The sequence below is a fragment of the Hylobates moloch genome, unplaced genomic scaffold, assembly GCF_009828535.3.
Source record: "Hylobates moloch isolate HMO894 unplaced genomic scaffold, HMol_V3 SCAFFOLD_18, whole genome shotgun sequence".
NCBI lineage: Eukaryota > Metazoa > Chordata > Mammalia > Primates > Hylobatidae > Hylobates > Hylobates moloch.
In genome coordinates, this window is record NW_026652293.1 from 17,233,816 (window position 1) to 17,256,192 (window position 22,377).

The 22,377-nt window shown below is 35.2% G+C and overlaps 1 protein-coding gene across 14 annotated transcripts in view; it reads left to right on the forward strand.

Moving 5' to 3' along the window:
• The window catches only part of KCNT2 (potassium sodium-activated channel subfamily T member 2), a 440,948-nt gene that overhangs the window by 154,921 nt on the left and 263,650 nt on the right, over positions 1–22,377 (forward strand). For all 14 annotated transcript variants that reach the window (XR_009210825.1, XR_009210826.1, XR_009210827.1 and 11 more), the window contains 3 exons: positions 10,587–10,666; positions 12,987–13,086; positions 22,206–22,254. Coding sequence is in view for 11 of the 14 variants with exons in the window: in XM_058430741.1 (XP_058286724.1) it covers positions 10,587–10,666; positions 12,987–13,086; positions 22,206–22,254 (229 nt within the window). In the remaining 3 variants the exon portion in view is untranslated. The remainder of the gene's footprint in view (positions 1–10,586; positions 10,667–12,986; positions 13,087–22,205; positions 22,255–22,377) is intronic.

Here is a 22,377-nt window from a genome sequence, read left to right on the forward strand (position 1 = left end):
TCTAATGTTGACAGTGGGGTGTTAAAATCTCCCATTATTATTGTGTGGGAGTTTAAGTCCCTTTGTAGGTCACTGAGGACTTGCTTTATGAATCTGGGTGCTCCTGTGTTGGGTGCATATATATTTAGGATAGTTAGCTCTTCTTGTTGAATTGATCCCTTTACCATTATGTAATGGCCATTATGTAATGGCCTTCTTTGTCTCTTTTGATCTTTGTTGGTTTAAAGTCTATTTTATCAGAGACTAGGATTGCAACCCCTGCCTTTTTTTTGTTTTCCATTTGCTTGATAGATCTTCCTCCATCCCTTTATTTTGAGTCTATGTGTGTCTCTGCACGTGAGATGGGTTTCCTGAATACAGCACACTGATGGGTCCTGACTCCTTATCCAGTTTGCCAGTCTGTGTCTTTTAATTGGAGCATTTAGCCCATTTACTTTTAAAGTTAATATTCTTATGTGTGAATCTGATCCTGTCATTATGACGTTAGTTGGTTATTTTGCTCGTTAGTTGATGCAGTTTCTTCCTAGCTTCGATGGTCTTTACAATTTGGCATGTTTTTGCAGGGGCTGGTACCGGTTGTTCCTTTCCATGTTTAGTGCTTCCTTCAGGAGCTCTTTTAGGGCAGGCCTGGTGGTGACAAAATCACTCAGCGTTTGCTTGTCTGTAAAGTATTTTATTTCTCCTTCACTTATGAAGCTTAGTTTGGCCGGATATGAAATTCTGGGTTGAAAATTCTTTTCTTTAAGCATGTTGAATATCGGCCTCCACTCTCTTCTGGCTTGTAGAGTTTCTGCGGAGAGATCAGCTGTTAGTCTGATGGGCTTCCCTTTGTGGGTAACCCGACCTTTCTGTCTGGCTGCCCTTAACATTTTTTCCTTCATTTCAACTTTGGTGAATCTGACAACTATGTGTCTTGGAGTTGCTCTTCTCGAGGAGTATCTTTGTGGCATTCTCTGTATTTCTTGAATCTGAATGTTGGCCTGCCTTGCTAGATTGGGGAAGTTCTCCTGGATAATATCTTGCAGAGTGTTTTCCAACTTGGTTCCATTCTCCCTGTCATTTTCAGGTACACCAATCAGACGTAGGTTTGGTCTTTTCACATAGTCTCAAATTTCTTGGAGGCTTTGTTCATTTCTTTTTATTCCTTTTTCTCTAAACTTCTCTTCTCGCTTCATTTCGCTCATTTCATCTTCCATCAGCAATACCCTTTCTTCCAGTTGATCGTATCTGCTACCGAGGCTTCTGCAATCTTTGCGTAGTTCTCGATACTTGGTTTTCAGCTCCATCAGCTCCTTTAAGCCCTTCTCTGCATTGGTTACTCTAGTTATCCATTCATCCAATTTTTTTTCAAAGTTTTTAACTTCTTTGCCATTGTTTTGAATTTCCTCCCATAGCTCGGAGTAGTTTGATCGTCTGAAGCCTTCTTCTCTCAACTCGTCAAAATCATCCTCCATTCAGCTTTGTTCCGTTGCTGGTGAGGAACTGCGCTCCTTTGGAGGAGGAGAGGTGCTCTGCTTTTTAGAGTTTCCAGTTTTTCTGCTCTGTTTTCTCCCCATCTTTGTGGTTTTATCTACTTTTGGTCTTTGATGATGGTGATGTACAGATGGGTTTTTGGTGTGGATGTCCTTTCTGTTTGTTAGTTTTCCTTCTACCAGACAGGACCCTCAGCTGCAGGTCTGTTGGAGTTTACTAGAGGTCCACTCCAGACCCTGTTTGGCTGGGTGTCAGCAGTGGTGGCTGCAGAACAGCAGATTTTCATGAGACCACAAATTCAGCTGTCTGATAGTTCCTCTGGAAGTTTTGTCTCAGAGGAGTACCCGGCCGAGTGAGGTGTCAGTCTGTCCCTACAGGGGGGTGCCTCCCAGTTAGGCTGCTCGGGGGTGAGGGACCCACTTTAGGAGGCAGTCTGTCCGTTCTCAGATCTCCAGCTGCATGCTGGGAGAACCACTACTCTCTTCAAAGCTGTCAGTCAGACAGGGACTTTCAAGTCTGCAGAGGTTCCTGCTGAATTTTTGTTTGTCTGTGCCCTGCCCCCAGAGGTGGAGCCTACAGAGGCAGGCAGGCCTCCTTGAGCTGTGGTGGGCTCCATCCAGTTCGAGCTTCCTGGCTGCTTTGTTCACCTAAGCAAGCCAGGGCAATGGCGGGCGCCCCTCCCCCAGCCTCGCTGCCGCCTTGCAGTTTGATCTCAGACTGCTGTGCTAGCAATCAGCGAGACTCCGTGGGCATAGGACCCTCCGAGCCAGGTGCGGGACACAATCTCCTAGTGTGCCATTTTCCACGCCCGTTGGAAAAGCGCAGTATTAGGGTGGAACTGACCCGATTTTCCAGGTGCTGTCTGTTACCCCTTTCTTTGACTAGGAAAGGGAACTCCCTGACCCCTTGCACTTCCCGAGCGAGGCAATGCCTCACCCGGCTTCGGCTTGTGCACAGTGCGCTTCACCAACTGTCCTGCACCCACTATTTGGCACTCCCTAGTGAGATGAAACCGGTACCTCAAACAGAAAAGCAGAAATCACCCATCTTCTGTGTCGCTCAGGCTGGGAGCTGTAGACCGGAGCTGTTCCTATTCGGCCATCTTGGCTCTCGAGGCCTTTGCACACTTTTTAAAGAGTTATATTTTTTTCTTGTTGAGTTGTTTGAGTTCCTTATAGATTCTGGATATTTGCTCTTTGTTGGATGCATAGTTTGCAAATATTTTCTGGCATTCTGTATATTGTCTGTTTACTCTGTTTCCTTCGATGTACAGAAGAGTTTTCATTTAATTAATTCCTATTTGTCTATGTTTCTTTTTGTGTGTTTGACAAGCCTTCATTTGTTGGTTATCAGAAATTAAGTACGAATATTTGGAAATGGATAGAAATCTGGTTTAGAGTCAACAATCACAGGGCAGACCTTAACAAACATGTCCCACTATCCATCGTAGCTGTATGAATTTGGTCCAGTCACTAAAATTATTTGAATCTGTGTTTCATTTTCTTTCTTTCCCTTCCTTTCTTTCTTTCTTTCTTTCTTTCTTTCTTTCTTTCTTTCTTTCTTTCTTTCTCTTCTTTCTCTCTCTTCTTTCTTTCTTTCTTTCTTTCTTTCTTTCTTTCTTTCTTTCTCTTTCTTTCTTTCTTTCTTTCTCTCTCTCTCTCTCCCTCCCTCCCTTCCTTCTTTCCTCCCTTTTTTTTGGTGGAGTCTCACACTATCACCCAGGCTGGAGTGCGGTTGTGCAATCTCAGCTCACTGCAACCTCCACCTCCCAGGTTCAAGTGATTCTTCCGCCTCAGCCTCCCAAATAGCCGGGATTACAGGCATGCGCCACCACACTCAGCTAGTTTTTGTATTTTTAGTAGAAATGGGGTTTCACCATTTTAGCCAGGCTGGTCTAGAACTCCTGACCTCAGGTGATCCACCTGCCACGGCCTCCCAAAGTGCTGGGATTACAGGCATGAGCCACCATGTCTGGCCCAAAGTTTCTTTTTCTATAAAGTTGATATCTACGTTACTCAAGCAAAAATCAAATAAATTAATAATAGTATACTTTCTTTATAAACATTTAGTAAAATCATAGATAGCTAAAGGTACAAATAAATAAAATCTAAATTCATAACCTATATACAAAATCTGTGGGGAAATGACATTAATCATAAGGTAGATTAAGTTGCAATAAGAAAGAGTTCCCAAGGATTCACCTCACCATAAACCCAAGTTTTGCATCCTCAGATGTTATAACATTAGGAAGAAAAATAAGATGATTTTATTTCTCCTGCCATACTATTAGTTCAGAGTCCTCATGGTTTGTACCAAAGAAAAAATTGGCTACTACATTATGCCTTCATTCAGGAATTTATCTCTTAATCTTTAATGTCCAGTAGGTCCTAACTAATATGTGGAATGCTAATGATATAAGCATGGACAAAACTCAATATGGCCCTTGCCCTCATGGAGTTTACATTCTAATGAATAAATGTGGTGTGACTGAGAACTGGTATTGTCACCATTATAGAAAAAGACTGTATTTAGGGCTGCCACAATCTTGGTGCTTGAAAACAATAGAAGTTTATTGACTGACAGTAATGGAGGCTGAAAATTTGAACATAGGGTGTAGGCAGGGCCATGCACTTTACTAAGGCTCTAGGAGAGGATCTTTCCTTGCCTTTTCCAGGTTCTAGTAGTCCCAGATGTTCCTTGAGTTTTGAAAGTATAACTCAATCTCTGCCTTTGTCTTCATATGACCATCTTCCTTCTGCATATGTGTCTGTGTGCAAGTTTTTCTTTTCTTATAAAGACATCTGTCATATTCGATTAAGGGCTCATCCTATTATAGTATACCCTCATATTAATTTAACTAATTATGTCTGCAATAACCTCATTCCCAAATAAGCTTGAATTCTGAGGTCATGAGAGCCAGGACATTTTCTTTTAGGGGAACATAATTCATTCCATCACAATGACCTTAGAGAAAGTAGGAGTAAACTGAAAATAATGTGATACATTTGGAAAGGTATAATTTTTATTTTTGTTAGTAGTGAAAACAGAGTGAGAGAACCTTGGCAGTATACTTTCTCCTTACTGATCAAAGTCAGATCACCAACATGGAATTAGCAGGATGCCACAATCTAGAAGCACAGAAATAACTCCAGGTGAAAAGTTCTTAGAAATGCAAGTTGTACTGGGAGCTATGTATATTAACTTGCCATTCAGATGTACATTTTCCAAAGGACAATGAATATCAAATAAATAGAGAACAGGACTTCTGTGCATCCATTGAATCTGCCTGCTGAGACCAGAAGGTCCAGGCAGATAATCCCTTGTTTGAGATGAGTACAGTAATAAACATCTTATATATGGACTCCATGACCAATATTGCAGAATCAGAAGAAAGAGGGAGGGAAACAGCACTTGGTAGTAAGAAGTAGACACAGAGGAAGAACCTTCCTCTGATAATGATCTATGTCTACTATAAGATTTAAAAGGGACTGTCCACAAAAGTTTGACATCCTAAATAGGTGTCAAGGCACTGGCACTAGAAAAAAGCAAACTAGTGTTTCTGAAAGAATGGTGCATTGACAGCCTGGCTCAGAATTATTTTTCGTGTTATTAAAATGATGAGGCCTAATTTAAATTTATTGAATAAGAATTTTAAGAGTGAATCAGGGAAATTGCATTTTAACAAGACTCCAGGTAAATTTTACATTGAACTCAAGTACCAGAACAAAAGAATAAAAGGAAAATGAAAAAAAAAGTATCAAATTAAAATCAACATTAAGGTAGTTGATATCATTAGGAAGAATTGATGACAGTTGCAAAAAACATCTCTGCAGTATCTAAATTGTTTCAGACCATAGAAAAATCTGGAGTTTTTCAATTCATATTCGAAGATAACAGAATAATCTAAAAAAGACATCACATCATTATGACTGTAGAAGAAAAACTCCTGAAAAAGTATAGGAAAATGAATCCAACAGTAAATTACTTAAATAGTTTACCATCACAAAGACAACTTATTCCAGGATAGACAAAAACAATTGCATCATAGAAAAACTGTTGAAGTAATTCACCAAATCAGTACATGAAAAGAAAAGCAACAATATACTATTAACTTGATAGATTCAATATAGGTTTTTTTAATAACCATCAATACCCATCCATTACTGATATAATTTTTAGTAAAGTGTAAATATTTAAGCAATCCCAAGATCAACAAAATACAATTGTTCCTCGGTAATCATGGGGATTGGTTCCAGGACTTCTGTGGATACCAAAATCCACAATGCTCAAGTGCCTCATATAAAATGGCATAAGATTTGCATAATAATCTATGTACAGCCTCCATTATACTTTAAATTATCTCTAGATTACTTATAATACCTAATAAAATACAAAAGTTATGTAAATAGTTGCTATACTGCATTGCCTAAGGAATAATGGCAAGAAAAACAGGTCTGTATCATTAGGAAAATTAGGAGGGAAATAGCACTTAGTAGTACCTAAGTACTACTAAATACCTAATAAAACATGAAAGTTATGTAAATTGTTGTTATATTGTATTGGCTAGGGAATAATGACAAGAAAAACAAGTCTGTACATGTTTAGTACAGATGTTGTTTTTTGTTCTTCCCAAATATTTCCTATCCTCAACTAGTTGAATACATAGATGTGGAACTTAACGGATACAAAGGGCCAAGTGTAATTAATTACTGCTAAAACACTAGAGGCATCCTCTTATAAGAAAGGGACACCACAATTATTTGACCTTTTTTACCCCCCAAAAGTGCTAGTCAATGTAGTAAGGCATAAACAATGAAATGTAAACACAGCAGTTCCTCAAATAATGCCATTTCATTCAACATTGTTTTGTTTTAACATTGTTGAGAAAAAAAATCTATTCCTGATTGGGGTGACTGTCTATGTGGAGTTTGCACATTCTGTCCATGTCTGCGTGGGTTTTCTTCAGTTACTGCAGTTTCCTCCCATATGCCAAACATGTGCAAGTTAGGAGAATTCATGTGTCTAAATGATCGTAGCATGAGTATTGATGTTTGAGTGTGTCTTGCAATGTGATGGCGTCCTGTCCAGGTGGGGTCCTGCCTGGTCCCTTGAGCTGCTAGGATGGGCTCTGGCCACCTACCACCCTGAACTGGAACAAGTGGGTAAATAACCTTGCTTGTTTTCACTAATCTTTCTTGAATGTATGTATAGCTCATATGTATTTCAATCTTTAATATCAAAAGTATTTTGGTCTTTATTTAGAAGTTTGGTGACATTTTTGTGGCCAGTAGAAACCTAACTCTTGTTTACAGCAATTAGCCTATGGTAAATTTGGATTTGTTATCTATCATTTCTTTTCTTTTCTTTTTTTTTTTTTTTTTTTTTTTGAGATGGAGTCTTGCTCTGTCGCCCAGGCTGCAGTGCAGTGGCATGATCTCCGCTCACTGCAATCTCCGCTCACTGCAACCTCCACCTCTCAGGTTCACGCCATTCTCCTTCCGCAGCCTCCCGAGTAGCTGGGACTACAGGTGCCCACCACCATGCCCGCCTAATGTTTTGTATTTTAGTAGAGCCAGGGTTTCACCATGTTAGCCAGATGGTCTCGATCTCCTGACCTTGTGATCCGCCCGCCTCGGCCTCCCAAAGTGCTGGGATTATAGGTGTGAGCCACCGTGCCCGGCCTACCTATCATTTCTCCTAAAGTCACAAAGAAGCTATGGATGACATTAAGTGAGATCTTACTGTAGAAATATTAAAGAACATGTTCATAACTGTCTGTCTAGCAAATCCAAGTAATAAATGTGAAAAAAAATCACATGTAAGAGAGGTCAACATGGTAGCCATTTCCAATATCAAAACCAAAAGTTAAAGATTGGAACAAAACAGTTTTAAAAAGCAACCAAAATTATAAAATAGCCAGAAATAAGTGTCACAAAGAATATATAACATCTACCCAGATAAAATGTTGTTGATCAACATAAAAATAACTATTAAATAGCAAGAACATATTTCAATAGAAGATACCACCTAATAATGATTGGAATTCCAGTATCTTTTTAAATAAAATAAAATTGCTATTATTGTATTTGAACAAATGTAACAAAATTACCTTAAATTTTAGCTTTTGTATAAGCCTTTGACAAAAATGACATCTTAAAAAGTGATGAGAGCAGATTTGCCATAAATCAAAACTCTGTGGTTCTGGGGAAGGTCCAGAAAGAGTACACTAACTTAGTGTAAGAGTACACGAAAGATTACACTAACATAGTCTACTACTATTTTTTTTAAAGTTGTATAATTTCATGTTTTAGCATAATCCATGTTTCTCAATGATTATATTGACTCAGCGAGATCGCCAGATTCATTAAGAGTTTTACTTCACATAATTTGATAATTACATTGGGATTAGTAAATTATTTAATGAGAGACTTCACACCATGCAAAATTGCCTTTGCTCTCAGGAAAAAAAGCCAGTGGCTCGCATGCTGTTGTCCAGCCTTTGGCACATTTATAGGTATTGGAGAGCTCTCCACATTGATGGCCATTTCACAGTTGGATAATTCTCATTCATAATTTGTGTATTGAATATTAGTTCTGTTTAATAGAGAATCACATTATGTGTCATTCCATTTTAATAATGTTGGTAACTGAAATATTTAAAGACAACCGTGACTCCTAACTCTTCATAATTATGAATTCTTTCTAGTTTCTTCTACCTTTCCATATGTGATATGTTTTCCAGATTCTTCATTATTTTTGTTAAGGCTTTAGATGATCTTATTTCAGTTAAAAAATGCTTCTCTGCGCCTGTAATCCCAGCAGTTTGGGAGGCTGAGGCGGGCGGATCACGAGGCCAGGAAATTGAGATCACTCTGACTAACACGGCATGTTGGCGGGCGCCTGTAGTCCCAGCTACTGGAGAGGCTGAGGAGAAGAATGGCGTGAACCCGGGAGGCGGAGCTTGCAGTGAGCCGAGATCGCGCCACTGAGCTCTAGCCTGGGCGACAGAGCGAGACTCCGTCTCAAAAGACCAACAAAAAAAGGCTCCTCTGTTTCGTACCCAGTACTGAACTCCAATACTATCTGAAAAATGGACTCATTCTTATAAATTTGGTAATTCTAGGAAGCAAATCTGCATGGCCTTTGCTGAATTATTTTTGTAACAGCCGTATGTCCTCTCAAATTTGCTTATGTAGCCATAACAAATTTCAACTAATTTAGCTTTATCTCACTATTTACAGTTACTATATTTAAAATGAACTGACTTCTCACTTGATAAACAAGGGAAACAGATCCAATAATGCATTTCCAAGACACCGATGAAGTTTCGTTTCTGTATGTGTGTGCATGGACTTTTGTAGTATGTATATGTATGTCGATTTGTAGGGTGTGCGCATGTACATGGGCGTGCAGATGGAAATGATCTGCTAAAAGATATCATTGCCATTTTAGTGGCTTCTTTAGAACTTCTAAAGAACTTCTCCAGCTTCTAGACCGGAGAAGTTATCAACTAAAGAGAATCTTGCTTATCTTAAAACAATTTCATTTAATATATAAGGTGAAGAAAAAACAAAGTGAGAATATGATAACAAGGAGATAAAAATAGAAATACATTCTTTAGAGAGAAGATATAAAAGAACATTCAAGTATTTTAGAAGATGCAACACATACATTTTGATTCGTAATTAGTTTTAAAAATGCCCTGTTGAGGGGAATATCACACACTGGGGCCTGGGGAAGGGATAGCATTAGGAGAAATACCTAATGTAGATGACAGATTGACGGATGCAGCAAACCATACACATGGCACGTGTATACCTATGTAACAAACCTGCACTTTCTGCACATCTATCTCAGAACTTAAAGTATAATAAAATTTTTAAAAAATGCCCTGTTGCTTTTGTGACACAAGAAATTGCTTTTAAACTATTCGTGGTTTTCCTTGAATAAGCAGGGTAGTAGAGAGTTTATGAGATAATATAGCAGTGAAATATTTCTCAAATGCATGAGCAGCTTTGTAATGTCAGTTGTTTTTTTTCTCCCAATTTTCTCTAAGGTATCTACTCTTGCAAAAAAAAAACAAAATAAAAAATCTCCCCCCTCCGAAAAAAAGACCCCCAAACCTTATCTGTCTTACATGAATTACATTTTCAAAATGTTACCATATTAGGAAAAATGAAGTTAAATATTTGTTTTTGTGTAAACATTAAAACCCATTCTTAGCTGTTTTTGAAATTCTAACTCATAATAAATATATTTGAGACTGATTAAGGAAATTGAGTATTATTTACAAGTTACCTTGCACTGAACAAGATTTCTCTTTTCACTTAGTATTTTGAAAATATTAATTGTGCCTTATCAAAGGGAAACTGTTTGCTAGAATTTAGAGTATTTATTAAAGTACTGCTATTATTTTAGACTGTTGATATTATTGTATAGTGGATCAAATATATAATACACAGTCTATTAATTGAGTTGTTTGCTTTATAATCTATCTGTGGTAACTTTAACAGTTCTATTTGCCTCTACTACTTCTTGGTTGATCCGTAAGTAGGAAGGCAAAGTGTTATAGAGTATGGTGTCGTAAATAGACTCTAGGTGTAGTGAAGAATTGATTATTAGGCCCTGCCCTTTAAAATTCTGAATAAGTAGATCTGGCGTGGTGGTGCCCAAAGTGAATTTTTCAAGCGGTCAGTTAATTCTTAACAGCAGGGAAAAAAATGGGGAAAGCACTGATTCAAACCCATTTCAAACACATATTAAAGACTTTTGCATTATTGCTGTTTTGAATGATCCATGCTACTCATTGCATTCATTAATACAAATAATTGAATTGACTATGTATAATATTTAAAATGATTCCATCTTTAAAAGTAGAAAATAACTGCTTCTCTATAAATCAGTACTTTACTCAGTTCTCATTCTCCATGGCAGGGAATTTACTAAAATATATAATGCATTAAATCAAATAATTTATTATATAATATAATAATAAATATATTATTCTTTAAGTTAATTAGAAAACTACAGATCAATTTATATTTGTTGATCTTCATGAAAATAAAGATATGATTGCTTACATACATTTACATGTTTTTATTTTCTGTTTGCAGGGTACAAGTTGAATTCTATATGAATGAAAATACATTTAAAGAAAGACTAAAATTATTTTTCATAAAAAACCAGAGATCAAGTAAGTTATTCATTTCATTCCCCTCTCTGTTCGTACATGTATTTACTTCAAAATATTTCAACTGTGTGATCTTTTGCAAAATAGTTTTTAGACAGAGGAATAAAATTGGTTATTTTTTTCAGCAGGTGGTAGAGTAATAAAATTGGTTATTTTTTCCAGCAGGTGGTAACATTTTAGAAAAGTATAGGCACTACATATAGTGATATTAATGCCTCTTGAACATCTTCAATTCTCCAAATGCCATGTTAATAAGTAGACTTCTGAGTGGACTATCTGGATTAGTATAAACATTGAGGAAAATAATTTAAATGAGGGTCCTTCCGTTTTAACTCTAAATACTGTATTTTCAGAAAGCTCTGACAGACCACAATGGGAAACAATTGTCTGATTTAGGGAAGGGAATGTTTAATATTTCCTAATCATTCCAAATAATAAGAAACATCTAGGCTGCACTGAAATATACAGATTCCTATCTTTCGTAGCCTAGAGATTTTGAGCCAGGAAGTGTAGGGTAGATCTCAGAGTTTAACATCCCAGTGATTCTTATCATCAGACAAATGTAAGAAAGTAATAAAGTAGAACTTCAAGAATACAAAATTGGCATAGTCACTGTCCTCCTGAGCCTCTTCAAGGTTAGGAGTGCCGCTGATGCTTGTTGCTTCCCATAATGCCATATATGTTTAAAAAGCCATATGTAATAAGCCAATATGCAATTTTTTTCATGGTCATTGCTTAAAATGTCACAAGGAATGGAGAGGCCTGCATTAGTTGGTATAGACGTTAAGCTCTGTGAATTTTGACCTCCAAATCCTCTTGTTGAAATTAAGTTGTGCCTCTGTAGGTAGGATTCAAAGAGAGAAGCTTGACTTGTGGGGAGTTATCCAAATACTGATGATAGAGAATATTTCAATATTTAAGTCGTTCTGCTCAGATAGTCTTAATGACAGGCTGGCCTCAAGGTTAAGACTGTTAGTAACTTATGCTTTTCTAACATGGTTGTTCAGAATATCTAAGGAAGCCCCATAAATAGATATTACCTAAAGGGGTCACATCATCTGAATAGTTTCCCTTATTTCAGTACTAACAGTCCTATCTTTCCAGGCCAAAAAAGGTGGATGCATTCATTGTTTGAATACTTCACCCATAGTCAGCTGCAACTAAGCAGTTATTTGAGGAGGCCTATTTCTATAAAACCAGCACAATTTCATTAATAATTTGAAAGATGTTTTAAGGAAGTGAACCCATAAAATATATTCAGCATTTTAATTGGAAAACCTAGGGAAAATTTCACAAATGATAAGCATTAACCTTTTTACTGGTAAGAACTGTTACCACAAGTACACTCACAATAGCAGAGTAGGACAAAAAAAGTGACATTTCATTTCTAGATTTTATTAAGTAATAATTATAGGAAGGCCTTTATCAAAATTTTATTCATAATGCATGAATCAGATATCACAAGGTAATTACAGGAAAGATAATGCTCATATTAATCAGACTTTATGCATATTTTGCTTAATCTTAAATACTCTTCATCATCATTGAATATTACAGGCTGCATAATTGTGACCTACACAGTTTAGAAGATACATACATGGCAGCTTTAATTCCCACAAAAGTTTAAGATTTCATGGGTATTTTAAATAGTTAAAAATAGAATTTAATTTATTGATTGTGTGTGTATGTGAGAGAAATGGAGAGATTGATCTTGTGTGTGTTTCTCAGGGAATGCTATTAAGATTTCTCTATACTTATATAATATATATTATTATATAATGAATAAATGTATGTAATTATATAATTGGTATGCATTATAATTATATAGTTAATATTAAATATACAACATAGAACTATACAAATATAATTAATTTCTTTATAATCAAATCTACAAGATTCTGTTAAGGTATAACTTTTATAACTTGGCTTGTGAATTTGTAAGCAGCTAGATTTTCTAGCCAGTTTAACTTTATCCCAAAATTTTTGGATATATAAAATGCTTAAACTTATAAACATACTTTAATCAACCTTGATTGGACATAAATTTTGTGGCTTCTGAATGTTCAAATCTAGATTTAGTCTTTTTATAAAATATGCACTCTCATTTGCAGTTCAAGTATTCTATCAAACTCACTTTTTGTTTCAATATTCAGGTAATTAAAATTCAGCCACCAAGAACTTCAGAGAGTTTAGACAATTATAGTAGTGTAGCTTCTAAATACAATTTAAGTGCTGTATTTAAAGTTGATATTTTTGACAATTCTTTTTAGTCTTTTGTGAACTAAGTTCAAATGAAAATCAAACTTTTATCATTTGTTTAAAGGTCTAAGGATACGCCTGTTTAATTTTTCTCTCAAATTACTAAGCTGCTTATTATACATAATCCGAGTACTACTAGAAAACCCTTCACAAGGAAATGAATGGTAAGGTACCTTTTTCTGAACTTCAACAATATTATTTTGATTATTTTGAGTTGTATCACATTTTAAATTTAAAGCATGTTGTATAGAGCTTAATTTTTAAGGGTATTTTAGGTGTTTGTCACAAATAAAATTGATCTGATTTACAGGCACTACATAATTCTTGTAGGTTCTTTGTAAGTATCTTTTATTATTTTTCTGTTTGTCTGATGCTAATATTGGACTGTTAGGCATAAAATTGTATTGCTAGCCAAAGTGCATTAGGTAGTTTTTGTTTTAAAGTGGGTAAGTCTCTTTAAAGATCCGAATGCATTTTTGTTCTTGATTTTCGGATACTCCCAAAAGATTTACTCTTCTGCATGACAGTTTTATATTTTCATAATAATAAGTAGTTAAACCTTCAATGGAAACATTCCATCATATATTGGGAAGGATAACTATCTCAAGACTCAGTTTTAACCTGTGCAGTTCTTTATCTTATTTGAGTTAAATGACATTGATGTATTAACTTGACTTATTTTGTGCTCATAATCATGTTGCTCTTATTAAATTATATTTCTAGTCATTTGTGGATTTTCCTTTTTAGTCTCTGCCTTTTGCTAGAAACAGTAGGGAAAGGTACTGGTGTGTAATTGTATGCATAATATTTATCTAATCATCATCCTGGACCCTTGTCAAGCCTACTAAATTTACAATGATTTTCAAAGCCGAAAACTTAAATTTGATGACTAACATCTATACAATTATTTCTTCATATGCAAGTCTGCCTTAAGAAAATTAAAAAATGAAATGATCAAAGTAAAATGGAAAGTGAGCTCATAATATTCATTTAAATGAATTAGTTACCCCTCAGATTGTTTAGGTAGTAAAAATGATTCTGTATTTGTTTAAAGGTTTGTATTTATTTAAAGGTATCTGTATTTATTTAATGTTAAAGATTAATAAGTGAAGTTTTATTTAATAATCTATAATTCTTTATAAAACTATTTAATGAAATATAATTATGAATATTTCACTGTATTTTTATTACTTAGCATGTACCAGTCACTTTGCTATTTGCAACGATGTAGAGATGCATAGGAACATTCAGTACCCTTAGGGAACTTTTAATCTGTGAAAAGATTGTTTATTTTGGAGTTCCTGCTATTTCTGTCATTAGACTAGTTTTCTTATATGTGTTATTTTTTTCAGTATATACTTCATCTTATTATTCTCACTTTATATATGAAGAAACAGAGGTTTTCTCATATTTGCCACTCTGCTTTGAGACCCTCAGGACTAATCTTATCATGCTTTCTATCTCTGTTTAAGCAGTGACCACAGGAAACCAGTGTGTTCCCATTCCCCCAAATTCCAACTGCAAATTTAACTTTAGAACTTTGATGTCCAGACATTTCAGACTCACCGTGTTCCAATTAGCTTTTTCAGTGCTCTTCCACATCTCAATGAACGAAAACTCTATCCTTCCCCCAAACCCTGCTCTACTCACAGCCTTCCGCATTCCAGCGGATAACAATTACATCCTAAAAGTTGCTTGGACCAAAAGCTTTAGAGTCAATGCTTTACTTTTCTGCAGCATATACAAATACCCTAGAAAATTCTATCATTTCTACTTTCAAGATAAACCTGGCACACAATCACTTCTCAATGCCACCATGCTTGTACAAGCCACCTTCTCACACCTGAAGTGCTGCAATAGCCTCCTAATTAATTAATCCTGCTAATTCTACCTTTGTTCCCTTTTGATAGATTCTTAATGTAGAAGCTATTTCTGTAAAATATAAGTCACATCTTGATACGACTCTGCTCTGATTGCCGAAGTACTTACCATGGCCTTATATCTTCACAACCCACTACTCATCCCACACCCATTCTATCTGGTCCAGCCACACTGGCCTCTCTCTGTTCTTGATCATCCCAGACACACCCAGCTTAGGTCCTTCATAGGGGCGTTTCTTTGTGTCCAGGATTCTCTTCCTTCAGATAACATAAGGCACACTTCCTCAGATAACATGAAGCTTCCTATTTAACATTGTAATCTCCTCATAAGACTCCCTTAATAGTTTTCTTCTTTTTCTTTTTTTTTTTTTCTGTAGCGCCTGTTTCTCTTTTACATATTCTATCTAATTTTAGTCATTTATTTTGTTTTCTGTGGTATTCCATGAATACTAGAGAGGATATTCCATGACAGCAGGGATCATTGCCTGAATCCCCAGAGCTTGGCATGAAGTGGCAAACAATAGTTATTTGTTAAATGAATGAATGGATACATGAGTAAAAGAAGTTCCTTAGTAATCTAACTTTGGCTACTCCACCTCATCAGCCCCCTACTCCAGCTATGCTGAACTACTTGAAGTAGCTTATGCACCTTTGATCTCCCTTCCTCTGGGCCTTTGAACATTCTTCTCCCTCTCCTGGGAAATTAGGTTTCCTGCTCCTCACAACCCACACTTTTTTGACTTGCTTCTGGACTCCAGGGCCTTCAGGAAAACAACTTTTTGGATATCAGTTAATCTAAAATCCTTATGGGTATTGTGCCCTGTAGCCCAGTTCCACTCTGGCTTAGGAGTATCTTCTGGGTACTCTCCCACATACTTCTCTCACAACAGCCAAAGCATTGCCCTTGATTTTACCATTCACTCATCAGTCCTTTCTACATGCTCACCAAGGGCAAGAACCATGCAGTGTTTTCCTCTGTAGCTCTCACACTAAGCATAGGACTTGGTAGGTCAGTGAATGCTGCTGAATTAATGAAATGATGCTCAGCAATTTTATTGATAGTGTGTTGCACAATAAAAATGATTGAGGACTACTGTCTGGAGATGTCAGTGTTATTAAAATGGTTCATGTAACAAATTATTCTACAATCATATCAGAATTATTTTTAAAATGTGGTGATTTATAAATAAAAAGTACGCTAGCAAGACCTGAAAATCATAAAATGAGGCATGATGGAATCCTTCTAAGGGTAAAAGGGCATTTGGTGGGTGTTAGCAGAGTAAAATTATATTATTTGAAAACATTAAGAGGAACAAAGTTTCCTACAATTAACTTCTATGTAATATCACTAAGAATATTTGGCCACAATTGTAGAGGATATACATTTGAAAAATCAGATTACAGTAATTAAAAAATATCTATGGTTCCATTTTGAATACAATGTTCTGTTTAGTTCCCATTGTCAGTGCAGTATTGGTTAATGAAAAACAGAAGTCGCCTTTATGGGTGCAGGCTCTATTTTAAAATAATGAGGCTAATTAAGCAAAGAGATTTATTTAATTAGAGCTTCTGACATGGTAAGTCTGCAGATATTTTGTGCTGCTTTGCTTTATTTTTAAATCCCTTTCAGCAATCAAAACTGATATGAAAACATAATATGGGAAAACTGAATAATATGAAAAGAATTTTACTGTCAATATATGATGTGTGAATGGCAAACTGTGATGTACACACAATGTGTAGTAAATGATTTAAAGATGTTAGGAAAGGAAGCACACCTGCAGCATGTAGTTTATAAATTACACTGAAAGATGAGCCATCAGAATTAACTCATTGCCTGCTGATGCTTACAGTTCATCACTGTGTCCAAACTCATGCATCTGTATCTACTTTAAAAATTGTTGAAATGATTATTAGTTTTTAACATCAAGTGATAGAGACACAGGTAAGGAGCACATGAACAGGCTTCTATTTTATGGTCTTTGGATTCCATTTAAAATCAACACCTAATATAGCAAACTGTGTGTTTAAGTGAAATTCAAATTTTAAATATTATTTCTTCCTCAGGGTAACGACTATTAAAGGAAGAAATAGAATTTTGACAATAGCTCTTAAATATTTGATGATCAATAGGAACGAATATTTTAATGTAGACCTTTTCTTCTTTTTTGTATATTGATTATTTTTTAGATTGAAGTAGGACAAAGTTCTCTAACAAATCTCAAAAATTTAAAAGCATATTTTTGTTTACTGGAGTCTAATACTGGTGTTTTTGGTCATTGTGAACCTTTTCTCCATATAATGATTCACATACACAAACATGCACACACAGACACAGACACACACATACACACACACACACATACTCCATAACATGGTAGATATTATATATATGTACAAGCCCCCTGCATTTTGTGATTATGTATTGTCCTAAGACCAGAATCTTTGCATCCTGATTTCAAAACGAGAAAGAGAGCTTGGAGAAGGCATATATGTTTTTAAAAATTATTAGCCAACAAATGACAAGCATCACTTTTGCTTGTACTTCATACTCAGGTCCCACATGAGAACCAGTTATATTATCATACCTTGACACAAAGACTGAGAAATGTAGTTGACTGAAGAGTGACTTTTTTGCACTCGACTCTATGCCATGGAAGGGGGAGAATGAATGTTAATTAAAGCCAACTCTGTTACAGCCAATGTTATGTCCGGTGGAAGGGCCCTTAATGTCCATTCTTTCAAAGAGTTAGTCATCAGTCTTCTCTGTAACATCCTTGATAGTTGGTTGTCGAAACTGAGATTAAATGTTTCCAATGTTTTGAAAGGATTCAAATACTGAAAAGTCTTTCTAACATATTGGCAAGACTCATATGCTTTCATATTTTGGTCACCTAGTTTTTGGATGTGTATTAAATATTTTATGTTTGTCTTGAAATGCGGGCTTAGTATCATATCTAGTATTCAGATTTTAGTGTATATTATGGTCAGGGGAGTTGTATAATTTACCCTCCTGTTTTATTTATTATTTGTTAATACATTACAAGCTTATATTAGTTTGTTTTTGAGCTATCAGTCTTTGAGTTCATCTTGGGTTTGTGAGCAATATATTCTTTCATATGAATTATGTCCTGCATGTTAACCCTATTACTTTCAAATGCTTTGTTCTTCTGCTAGACATATTCACCTCCTGACTCCCACCTCCTCTGCCAAAGCTGCTCTCACACGTCTACCCTCTATTTTCCTACTTTTAAGATGGTTCATAAGTGTTCTGGGGAAATGTGACTGAGGCTACATTATTAAGTTCCTATATTTAACTTTTGCTTTTCCTTCCGTTGTTTGGTATGGTTCCTTTAGTTTTCATAATAATGCTTCATACATGAATTTTATCAAAGGATAGTCTAATTCAGAATAACTAAATGATATATATTTGGGTTTTGGTTTGCATTTTTTTATTTAATTTTTTATATTTTTGAAAAAGGAAATTTATTATTTAAAAATGTTTCATGCTTATTACAATATAGATATATATGGCAAGGAAGTAAACATTATCTGAGATCACAACACCTAGAATAAATACTTTTAGCATTTTTAAAGACTTCATTTACAAATTATCTCTACACACAGACATATAGGTAACATATACATACTGGTATGATCTAAGGTAATATTTTAATGACTTTTTCCTCATTTGTAATGTTTTTGTTGTTTTACTTGATGATGATGATGCATCTGCTACTTAAATTCTCTTCTTGTTAGGTATTCAGGTAGATTCCAGTTATTCTCCTGCTATAAATAATACTGAAATAAATATTATTGTGCATGTTTTCTTTCTTCCTAGTGTTTTTTTATCAATGAGATTAAATTTTCACTTGAAATTATAATTTGGCTGTCAGTTTCGCTTTCACTTCTCATTTTGGAGGTTATCTAGGAATGGGCAGATTAGATCCCACATTCTTTTTTTCATGATAAATTCATTTTACAAAGGAGGGTTTGAACACTGGTTTTTACCAAAATGTGTACATTTCCTTCTATGTATTTATCCAATTTAATGTTAAAGAAACTGATAAAAGTATGTCTTTCCATTGGAGATCTCTTTGAAATTTATACATGAGATTTGTAGAATTTTTTTTTTTTTTTTTTTTTTTTATCGATTCTGAAGCCTATTTCACAAGACATAGTCGAGCCTGGAAAATAAGTATGCCTTTTTTTAAAACTCTTATTTAAATTCTTTATGACATTTCAATTGCCTACCAATATCACAGACCAAAGAAAATGCCATTAGTTTGAGGTAAACAGATTTTTTTTTGGAGTTTTAAAAATATGAAGTTGATTGTACTACAAATTTCAGATATACACATTAGAAAATTATTTCATTTGGACCCTTTAGAAAAGTATTAATTTCACCAAATCTGCTATACTGGCAGTGTAAAAGTCTTAAACTAACTTTATTATTATTTTTTCTAAGTTCCTTCCCCTCGCCCCCCAGTCCCCAACAGGCCCTGGTATATGTTGTTCCCCTCCCTGTGTCCATGTGATCTCATTGTTCAACGTCTACTTATGAGTGAGAACATGTGGTGTTTGGTTTTCTACTCCCATGTTAGTTTGCTGAGGATGATGCCTTCCACCTTCATCCATGTCCCTGAAAAGGACCTGATCTCATTCCTTTTTATGACTGCATAATATTCCATGATGTATATGTACCACATTTTTTTATCCAGTCTATCATTGATAGGCATTCTGGTTGGTTCCATGACTTTGCCATTGTAAATAGTGCTGCAATAAACATAAGTGTGCATGTGTCTTTAGAGTAGAATGATTTATACTCCTTTGGTTATATACTCAGTAATGGGATTGCTGGGTTAAATGGTATTTCTGGTTCTAGCTCCTTGAGGAGGAATCGCCCTACTGTTTTCGACAATGGTTGAACTAATTTGCATTCTCACCAACAGTATAAAAGAGTTCCTAATTCTCCAGCATCTGTTGTTTCTTGACTTTTTAAAAAGGATCTTCTATTCAATAAATGGTGCTGGGAAAACTGGCTAGCCGTATGCAGAAAACTGAAACTGGACCCCTTCCTTACACCTTATACAAAAATTAACTCAAGATTGGTTAAAGACTTAAATGTAAAGCCCAAAACCAGAAAAGCCCTAGAAGAAAACCTAGTCAATACCATTCAGGAGATAGGCATGAGCAAAGACTTCATGACAAAAATGCCTAAAGCAATTGCAACAAAGGCCAAAATTGACAAACAGGATCTTAGTAAACTATAAAGCTTGTGCACATCAAAAGAAACTATAATCAGAGTAAATATCAGGCAACCTACAGAATAGGAGGAAATTTTTTCAATCTACCCATCTGACAAAGGTCTAATATCCATAATTTACAAGGAACTAAAACAAATTTACATGAAAAAAAACCCCATCAAAAACTGGGCAAAGTTTATGGACATACAATTCTCAAAAAAAAAGACATTTATGCAGCCAATGAACATATGAAAAAAAGCTCAACATCACTGATCAATGGAAAAATGCAGATCAAAATCACAGTGAGATACCATCTCACGCCAGTCAGAATGGCGATTATGAAAGTCAAGCAGATTTTAATAAGTCTATGTTAATTACCAATTTTCTTTGAAAATACGCACTTCTGTTCAGCAACTTAATTTATATTTTTTTCCAGAGATTGCTATCTACTTGACAATATAGTAACTTTTGTGGCACATAATTTTTCCACTTAACAAAACTGGGCATCTATCCCTCTTCACTCTGACACACTTTGTTGTAGTCTGATTTCTCAAATGTTACTCAGAATATAAAAGTGTTTTAGAAAAGACAGTGGTAATGAATCCATAAGTTATAACTTTGCCTTAATTGGCACCATTTATCATTGATCATTGATTGCCTAGTTTAATATATGCATGTACTTAGCAAGGCATTGGGTTTATAATGGTGAGTAAATTAGATAGTTATTTTATCTTACAGAACTTGTAATTGAGAGGAGACAGCCATTAAAGAAACATATATACAAGTAAATATAAAGTTTCCACTGAGATGAGTGGCAGGAAAGGTGTGATGGGTGACACGGCCCAAGGGATTAGTTGACAAAGTTGATCAAGTGGAATCCTCAGAGAGGGTTTCCCTGAAACACAGAGGGTTGAGCTGAGACTTCTAGGATGAGAGGAGAGAATGTAAAAAGGGCTTGTAGAAGGAAGGAGTGAGTCCACTTGAATAAGTCTAAGAGTGCCATGTCAACTGTTTTGATCTTTATTCTAACGAAAGTGCAAAGGCAATACACAATAGGGAATAGGGTAATGTGATCTAAAACGCATTTTGAAAGAATCTGTGTATTTGCGACTTGGAAGAAAAATGGTAGAAGGCAAAAGAAGGTGCAGTGTTCCCACTGGTAGGTTTTTGCAAGCATCCAATTGTGAAAAATGGTGGCTTAGAATAAGGTGATTGTGGTAGTAGACACAAAAAGAAGCAGATGAATTCTGCAGATATTTGGTTGCAGTGACTGAAAAGGTTTGGTGGCTAGTGAATTTAGTATTTACAGATGCAGGAGAAGAAAGTATCTAAAAGGATGCTCAAGTTTTGAGTAGCCAGATAAAATGAGATTTGGCACCATTTACTGAGATGCGAAAAACTACCATTCACCTGCCTCTCTTCAGGAAAATGTAATTATTTTCATCTTTTCCTGAATAGGGTATATTGCTGTGAGTAACTCCCATTGGAATCAACTGTGTACTAAATGATGTAGACACCGCTAGGTTATACATTATGGAAAATTAGAATTAGAGGGATATTAAGTGTTATAATGTTCTTGCCAGAGCATACGCCTTTTTATCATCAGAAAATATATTATTTTTAGCGACTAAAGATGATTACTCCTTGTCTTGCCCAATATGTTAACCCCAGTCACACTGTTTTCCATGGTATGTTAAATATTTTATAAAACTTCAAGTCTGAAATATTATTGTGTTGTATACTCTGTTACTGACTTTTTTCTGATTATTTATACTGTTGTATTTATACAAGACATATATATGTCCTGTTACAAGTAAGAAAATCTTAGAGTTTATAGACGACTATTAAATGACTTTTCAGTGTAGAATTATCCAGTAAAGGGTTTAAGGTTATTCTGCCCAGCCATGTCATTCTTTAAATAATGTCACGTATTTTATTAACAGTAACAAAAAATGAAATTCAGAAAGTTTTTATTGGAATAGAAATGAATATTAGCAAAAAGAAAACTAAGGCAACAATATTTTTTCAAATGCTAATTTTGATATTTTGTCTTTTTTATGCTAGCATTATTTTAATATTTCCAACTTTAACTGAATTTTAAAAGTGAATAGATTTTTCACATTTTAGAAAACTAACTTATTATTATTCTTTTTATAGGTCTCATATCTTTTGGGTGAACAGAAGTCTACCTTTGTGGGGCTTACAGGTTATGTACAATTTTGTTTTATCCCTATATCTCTGGGTTTATTCACATTTCACACAGAAGTACTATTGGAGAGCTTTTGATGTTCAAAATGAGTTTGTCTTTCTGCTTGATTAATCTTCATGC